This window comes from Chenopodium album, chromosome 6 (assembly GCF_948465745.1).
Source record: "Chenopodium album chromosome 6, dcCheAlbu1.1, whole genome shotgun sequence".
Lineage (NCBI taxonomy): Eukaryota > Viridiplantae > Streptophyta > Magnoliopsida > Caryophyllales > Amaranthaceae > Chenopodium > Chenopodium album.
In genome coordinates this window covers 6,286,505-6,294,160 of record NC_137839.1, presented here as the reverse complement: position 1 = coordinate 6,294,160, position 7,656 = coordinate 6,286,505, and the positions used below count along the sequence as shown (strand labels likewise).

Below are 7,656 nucleotides of genomic sequence, written 5' to 3'. Positions count from 1 at the left end.
TTGGACGGCGGGCGCATGTGTCGCTTCTGGCCCGGATTCTGACTTAAAGGCGTTTAGTCATAATCCAGCACACAGTAACTTCACACCACTGGCTTCAACCAAGCACCAATTGTGTAAATCAACGATTTCTCTCATACTAGGTTGAATTACCAATGTGACACTGTCATCAATAAGGTAAAACTAACCTGTCTCACGACGGTCTAAACCCAGCTCACGTTCCCTATTGGTGGGTGAACAATCCAACACTTGATGAATTATGCTTCACATTGATAGGAAGAGCCGACATCAAAGGATCAAAAAGCAACGTCGCTATTAACGCTTGGCTGCCACAAGCCAGTTATCCCCGTGGAAACTTTTCTTGACACCTCTAGCTTTTAATTCATAAGGTCTAAAGGATTGTTAGACCACGCATTCACGGTTCGTATTCGTACTGAAAACCAGAATCAAACAAGCTTTTACCCTTCTGTTCCTCACAAAATTTTTGTTCTCGTTGAACTCATCTTAGGACACCTGCGTTATCTTTTAACAAATGTGCCCCCAGTTTATATAGTACAATATATAAGTATGTTAGTATGTATACAGATACCAATTTGCAAATCATTTTGAACAACGACTAGGATTTATCACAGTTCCTATGATCCAGCTAAAGCAATCAGCACAGCACAGAAGAATACATTACGGTTTAAATGGAAAGCAATATAAAGTTAGAAAGCAGTCAGTGATAAAATTAAGCCAACTCACATAATGGGGATGCACATGAGTAAGGAATACATTATGGTTTGAATGGAGATCATATTGTCTAAATATTGAACCCACCTTACGGCTTCAGCCCCTGTGGGTGAATCATGTTCTAGACAATTTATCCTTAAAGTCCCAAGAAAGTAATAAGGAAGTTATAGTCTCATAATTTTCCAGAAAAATTGACTAATACATTATTACTAATTTTTTATTAACTACATTATCTAATTTAGGCTAATAATTACAAAAAAAAAAAAAAAAAAAAGTGCAGGAGTGTGCTTGGGTCGAAGGAAATGGAAGGACAAGAAAGGAAGGGAAATGGAGCAATGAAGCATCTTTCATTTGGATAGCAAATGAGAAATGAAGGAAATTAGAGGGGAGAACAGAGGGATTAAATTGTAAGAAATTGATGTCTCTAACAATGGAGAGATTTGGAAGGAAAAATCATCATTCTTCCCTTTTCCTTCCCTCCCTCGTCCCTCCCCTTCTGATAGCTGCCCCTTTGTTTATCCAAAAGTTAATATTTTCCAACCATGACCTAGGCTAGCAATAAAAAAAAGGGACATTAAACGACCAGCACAAATAATCAAGACAAGCCAAGGAAGGGAAAGTACAGTAGTACATGATGAAATATTTTGACTCTTTGGTCATTGAGTAAAAGTTAAGCTGAATACATGTTGTGTGATTGTAAAACAGGTTCGCAGATGAACATCATTTTACTTCTCTCATCAGTCTACCAAGCAACACGTAGTTTGGGCAAGAGTCAGACTCTTGAGCCATAAGACAAGTGTAGTATATTGTAATAACACATTGAATTGATTTGAATATAGACAAATGCAAAGCAAGTTGATAGATAGGAAGGCGGTATGAATAAGCAGCAAAAAGAAAGTGAGGAATGAAGGTGATACATTTGGTAAGTTAGAATTAGTGGTCCTCCCAGCCTAAGTTGCGAGCGCGACGCTCCCACAAAGAAGTAAGCTTGATCTCCTTCCTGATGGAATCCTGAGAGCGTTCCCTGGCAGCCTCGCAGGTTTCAGTAGCAGCAATGCATTTGTCACCTTCTCTTTGGTACTGAGAAGCAACTCTTCTTGCTTCCGTCAATGTGGAGTTCATATGATGCGCGTGCTCTGCAGCAACACTCTCCTGCAGCTTCAGCTCTTCTGTGAGCAGATCCACAAATTGCTTTCCCATTTCTTTCTTCAGATCCGGGTCATTCTGCCCACAATCTGCCGGAGACAATTTAAAATAATTAATTAATGTTGCAATTGAGTCTAGGGTTACGAAATACGAATGAATGAATGAATACCTGGGACGGAAAGATTGGCCAATCCTGGAACAAAAGAAGAAAGAAAGAGAGTTGAATCAAAAATAGAAAGAAAGTGAAATAACAGAAAGAGTAGTGATACTAACTCCGTTTCATATTATTTGCAACGAATTGACATTAAAGAGGAAAATATCTAATCGTTGCAAATAATATGAAATGTAGATAGTAAATTGATTAAGGAAGTAAGTAAGTTACCAGGAGCAATCTGAAGGAGAGAAGGAGGAGGAGGGCAATCGCAGGAGCAAGGAGGGCAAGAAGATGAAGAAGACAAGTGTTGTTGATGATGATGATTCAACTTCCAATAAAGAGCAGGAGCAGACACGCACAGTGCGGAGGTCACTGCAAACATCACCAAACACCATCTCAACCAGCCACCGCCTGCTGCCCGAGAATTTGAACTTGAACCGCTCATTGAATTGAATGTAGTGTTGCTTCAACTGCAACTACTTACCAGAGTCAGAGAAGACGATTTCGAGGGGAACAGGAAGACAGATTACGGACTAGATTGTAGATCCATCTTCCCAACTACGAGTACTTAACACTAACTAGTAACTGCTGTCACACACAAACACACTACTGAGTACTTCCCAGTCTACCACTCTGTCGGCCTATCACTTTTTTCATTAATAAACCAATTGGGCTATTGTTCTAGTTTGGGCGTCCCTTCTTAATACACGTATTATATTGGGCTTTTTTTTATTTTTATCATATCCATGTCCATCCATTTGCATTTCATACCATGCTGCCTACCACCCCATAGGCCCATTTATCTATTACTCATTCTTCCATCTATTTTTCTTTTTACTTCCTTTTTTATTTACTAGATTTAGGGTTTGTTCTCATACGATTATTTTCAGTTCAATTCAACTATAATAATTTCAGCTCCTAATTTCCTTCTCTTATATAATACTCCCTCCGTTTTTAAATACTTGCTCCATTTCTCTTGGACACGCATGCCGATGCTAATCTTTGATCATTAATATCTTTAATTATCAATAAGTATAAATTCTAACAATTGAAATTTAATAATCTATTCATTGAGATGATTCCAACAAGTACCCACAAGACTATATTTAAACTTATGTATAAATAACAAACATTAGTCAAAGTAGGACAAATGAATATTGCAAAAAATAGAAATGGAGCAAGTATTTAAAAACGGAGGGAGTATTCAGTTCAGTTCAGCTCTAATAAGTTCAGTTCAGTTCAGCTTAATTCAATCAATCAAAACAGACCCTAACATCATATTATATAATTAAGAATAAAAAAAAATCCAAATAGTCAACCTAGTCAACATATCAAGAGTGATACATATGCCACGTGTTTAATTCATATCCACACCAGTAACATATCAAACTTGATTTTTTTTTTTTTTTGGTCTAGTATCAAACTTGATTTTATTTATTTATTTATTTATTTTTAAAAAAAAGAGAGTATCAAACTTGATATTACCACAACTATTTCATTTTTATTTGCAAGCTCATACATATTTATTGGAGACTCTCAATTATTATTGTACCCATACAGATTATTTCTGATACTGTCATATCTTCTTATTATGGAAGCAAATAAGTCATAAAATGGACATAATCATATCCCTTATTACTAATATATCCATCCATCTAAGTATTGTATCATTTAGGATTCATTGAATTAAATAATATCAATAATAATTTTGTATCAAATTGGATAGGTTTCCTAATATATAATACTAAATTATTAATGTTAGTATTACTGTAGAGGTAATTAAAACAAGTGGAAATAGGAAGAAAATGGAAACAATAAGGGCATTAAAAAAAACAATTAAGAAATTGTATATGTGAGATAATTCACCTTAATAACAATTCTATAAGAACAAAACCGTCTAAGAAACCATAAACATTTAAACACGAGTCATTTACCGTCATTCTCTTGTACACAATACATTCACCTCAATTCCCCCGCTGAATTTTACAATAATCCAACTCTTTTCTCATTTCAAAATTTCATAATTAGTATATAACCGACTTATTCTTCATCTTTTCTATATTTCTTTTATCACCTTTTTTTATCAGTATTATCCATTTTTTTTTATTATTATTGAAATAATTAATGTAATTATTGGTCTCAGTCACATTATAAGTACATATACATTGTGCCTATATATACTAAACCACTGTCTTCTATTCTACCATAAAATTTTCACCAATCAATTACTCACATCTTTTTTCTCTTTAATAATTCATTCACCAGTTCTTTCCCCTTTTTATTTTCTCCAAACTAGTGTGTGAAAATGGCCTCATTAGAAAATGAGCGATTTCCTAAAGGATTAAGGGTTCTTGTTGTTGATGATGATAATACTTCTCTCAAGTTGATGGACAACCTTCTTAGAAAATGTCACTTTCATGGTATGTATTTCTTTCACCCGCCCCCTTTTAATTTTATATTCATAATTCATATACTTGTATTTGTTTTGATATATTTGTGTTGTTACTTTCAAACCCTTTTCCTATTGAAGTAACCCCACCCCCACCCTACCCCACACATACACACACAAAATGGAGGGTTTGTAGTTTTAAATCTTTTGATCCTTTGTATGCTTTTTTCATTCTGCTTGAGCGAATGCTAGTATTGATGCAAGATATATATGTACGTACACTTTTTGTTAGAAAATCTAGTGTATTTCAAAAGAAACTCTTAATAACCCCAAAAAAAATATATATAATCACGCTACGAAGACATATAAAGTGTGTAATTTTGTATTCTATTATCAATTGTTTAGTCTTAGATTTGGTTTAAAAGATAAATCGGTATCAATTATAATCTAAGAAACATAGATTGTTATTATTATTTTTTTTTCAATCCTAATGATTTATTGTATATATTTTTTGTATTGAATAGTTACTACAACCAACCAAGCAAAGGAGGCACTGCGCATTTTGAAAGCAAACAAAAATAAGTATGACATAGTGATCAGCGATGTTGAAATGCCGGACATGAATGGTATCAAACTCCTTCAGATCTTGGGTCTTGAAATGGATCTGCCCGTCATCAGTAAGATCCTCTTAACCCATTTTAGCTTTCTTATCTCAATAACCTTGATGAAACAAAATTTTAAAATAAATATAATGTAATAATTATTAATTTAATGTCATAAACATACCGTCATAAATTAATTATTGGTACCATGCACCCAAATTAATTTGGATATCATTGTTTCTTTGAATCTATATATGCTAAGTGTCACGGTAAATACATTCAATCATGATCAAAACATGTCACTATAAATTCTATAGAGATATCATTTCTTGATGTTATTTGCTGAAGTTTAACTTATAATTTAGCCACCGTACCCCCTCATACATTAGTTTAATTTTTATTGTTACCGTTGTTATAATAATAATAACAATAATAATAATAATTATAATATAAATTAAACCACAAAGTCATATATTTTAAAAGAATTCAGTAAGAAGTCGAGATACAATGTAGACCCCCACCCCTCTAGATATATTATTATTATTATCGAGGATTATGATATGGGCCTTTTCAACTTTGACAGTGCTATCAGCCTATAGCGATACCAAACGAGTGATGGACGGCGTTAGGAATGGTGCTTGTGACTATTTGGTGAAACCCGTGAGGATTCAGGAGCTCCAAAATATATGGCAGCATATCGTTAGGAGGAAGCAGAAAGCAGCAGGCGGTGGTAAATGTGGTCCTGGTCGCAATGCATCTGGAAATAGGAGAGATGGCCCTCAGGAAGGTTCCAGAGGTGACAACAACAATGATGATGACGACGACGATGATGATATGGATGAGGGTGGTCAAGGAAACGAAGACCCAGCAACCCAAAAGAAGCCTAGGCTTTTCTGGTCGGTTGAGCTACACCAGAAGTTTGTTGATGCTGTCAACCAATTAGGTCTTGATAGTAAGTACCACTGCATACTTCCTATTAGTTTGTTCATTGATTAAAAAATAATGCATAAATCTTATTTACTAGTAATTTCTTTTCTTTTTGCAGAGGCCTTTCCTAAGAAAATTCTTGACTTAATGAACGTTGAAGGACTCACAAGAGAAAAAGTTGCAAGCCATTTGCAGGTCCATCCATCTATAAGCTAGCCTCGATCTTATTTAATTTCTTTCATTTTCTGTATCTTAATACATGTATGAAATTGACATAAGGCCTAATAATGTTTTTTTAAAAAAAACAGAAATACAGGCTTTACCTCCGAAAGATAAGTTCTGGTTCGAATCTGCAGGCGGGTGGAAGTAGACTTGTTTCTGTAGGGACTGAGGATTCGCTGGCGCATATAGGGGGAGGCTATGGAGTATACCGCAGCCTGGCAGGGCCAGCAAGCTATCCAGGTTACTCATCCCTACCAGATCATGCAGGAGGAGTTCTAGGTCGCTTGAACGCTGCTACTGGGGTAGCTAGTTTCAGAGGCATATCTTCTTCTCCGTTGCTTCAAACATCCCAATTTCCAAACTCCTTCAATGCTGCTACTGGGAGGTTTGATCCATTCCCTTTCCCTGCAAACCAAAATGCTTCTTATTTGTTGCAAGCCAATCCTACAATAACAACCATGCAAATGAATAATAGGCTTCCTCTCCTTACTCCACCAACCTCCTCCATGATGTTAAACACAAGAGAATTCGACACCCAATCATCTTCGAATCTTGGGATTAATATGTCGTTGGATTCTAGTGCCAAAGTAAGCTGGGGGAATCCTATTCAGCCTGTTATTCACCCACTTTCTTCCCCACAAAACTTGCTTCCTATTCCAGCCAATAATAATGTCTCTGCTGCTGACATAACTCCTCCCAATGCTCAAACTCACAACGATAATCCTCTTGATTTTTTATTTGGAACCTCATCTATGGGTCATCCAAATGCACAAATCCAAGACCGTCCAAGTAGTCTCAATGATTTTAACATCCCAGCACAGGGACAACAGGTTCAAAAGCCGAATTATTTTATGAACTTATGCAACATTTCCAATGCCTCAAGCTCCTTGATCCCGGCTGTAGCTCCAACACAAGGAGAGAATAACAACAACATCACTGCTGTTCCATCCTTGAGCCAATTGGAAGATGCTTCTCCACAATCCCAGCAGCAAAACGACGCTCACAAGTCTTTTGATGACTCAACTGGCCAGAATAGTACTGAATCCTTGGATGATATCGTGGGGAGGTTTCTTAAACAGGTATCACCCATTTTTACTAACAAGACAACATTATTAACGCGTTTGAATCTCCATAATTTATTCATGTGCTCTTAACTTGATCATGTATGTCATTGTGTTGGTATGTAGGGAAATGGTGAAGCTGCAGCAGCACCAGACTTGGAGCTTGATCCTTTCCTCATGAAGTAGTTCCATTTAATTTACTTCAGAGGACACCTTTTTTATTGTAATGTTTTATGCATGTGTTCTTTAGAGGACACCTTTTTATTGTGATGTTTTATGGGTGTGTACTTTCAAGGACACCTTTTTTATTGTAATGTTTTATTTTATGTGAAACTTATTTTACTTTGGAGGACACCTTTTTTATTGTAATGTTTTATTTTATGTTAAACTTAATTTATTTTGGAGGACACCTTTTTTATTGTATTG

General features: G+C 35.7%; 3 protein-coding genes across 3 annotated transcripts; 2 read left to right on the top strand and 1 right to left on the bottom strand.

Moving 5' to 3' along the window:
* Window positions 1–1,533: 1,533 nt before the first annotated feature.
* LOC145634416 (uncharacterized) lies at window positions 1,534–2,594 on the bottom strand. The gene is made up of 3 exons (XM_081685837.1): window positions 2,258–2,594; window positions 2,045–2,068; window positions 1,534–1,964 (listed from the first exon to the last, which is right to left on the bottom strand). Exons 1-3 carry the CDS (start codon window positions 2,472–2,474, stop codon window positions 1,663–1,665), a joined length of 543 nt encoding a protein of 180 aa, XP_081541963.1. The 5' UTR covers window positions 2,475–2,594; the 3' UTR covers window positions 1,534–1,662.
* A 1,740-nt stretch (window positions 2,595–4,334) lies between these two features.
* Window positions 4,335–6,016, top strand: LOC145636582 (two-component response regulator ARR10-like). Its single transcript, XM_081688160.1, has 3 exons — window positions 4,335–4,449; window positions 4,943–5,095; window positions 5,604–6,016. The coding sequence occupies exons 1-3, from the start codon at window positions 4,335–4,337 to the stop codon at window positions 6,014–6,016; spliced, it is 681 nt and encodes a 226-aa protein (XP_081544286.1).
* Window positions 6,017–6,503: 487 nt separating this feature from the next.
* LOC145634415 (uncharacterized) lies at window positions 6,504–7,639 on the top strand. The gene is made up of 2 exons (XM_081685835.1): window positions 6,504–7,248; window positions 7,357–7,639. The coding sequence occupies exons 1-2, from the start codon at window positions 6,628–6,630 to the stop codon at window positions 7,414–7,416; spliced, it is 681 nt and encodes a 226-aa protein (XP_081541961.1). The 5' UTR covers window positions 6,504–6,627; the 3' UTR covers window positions 7,417–7,639.
* Window positions 7,640–7,656: the final 17 nt, after the last annotated feature.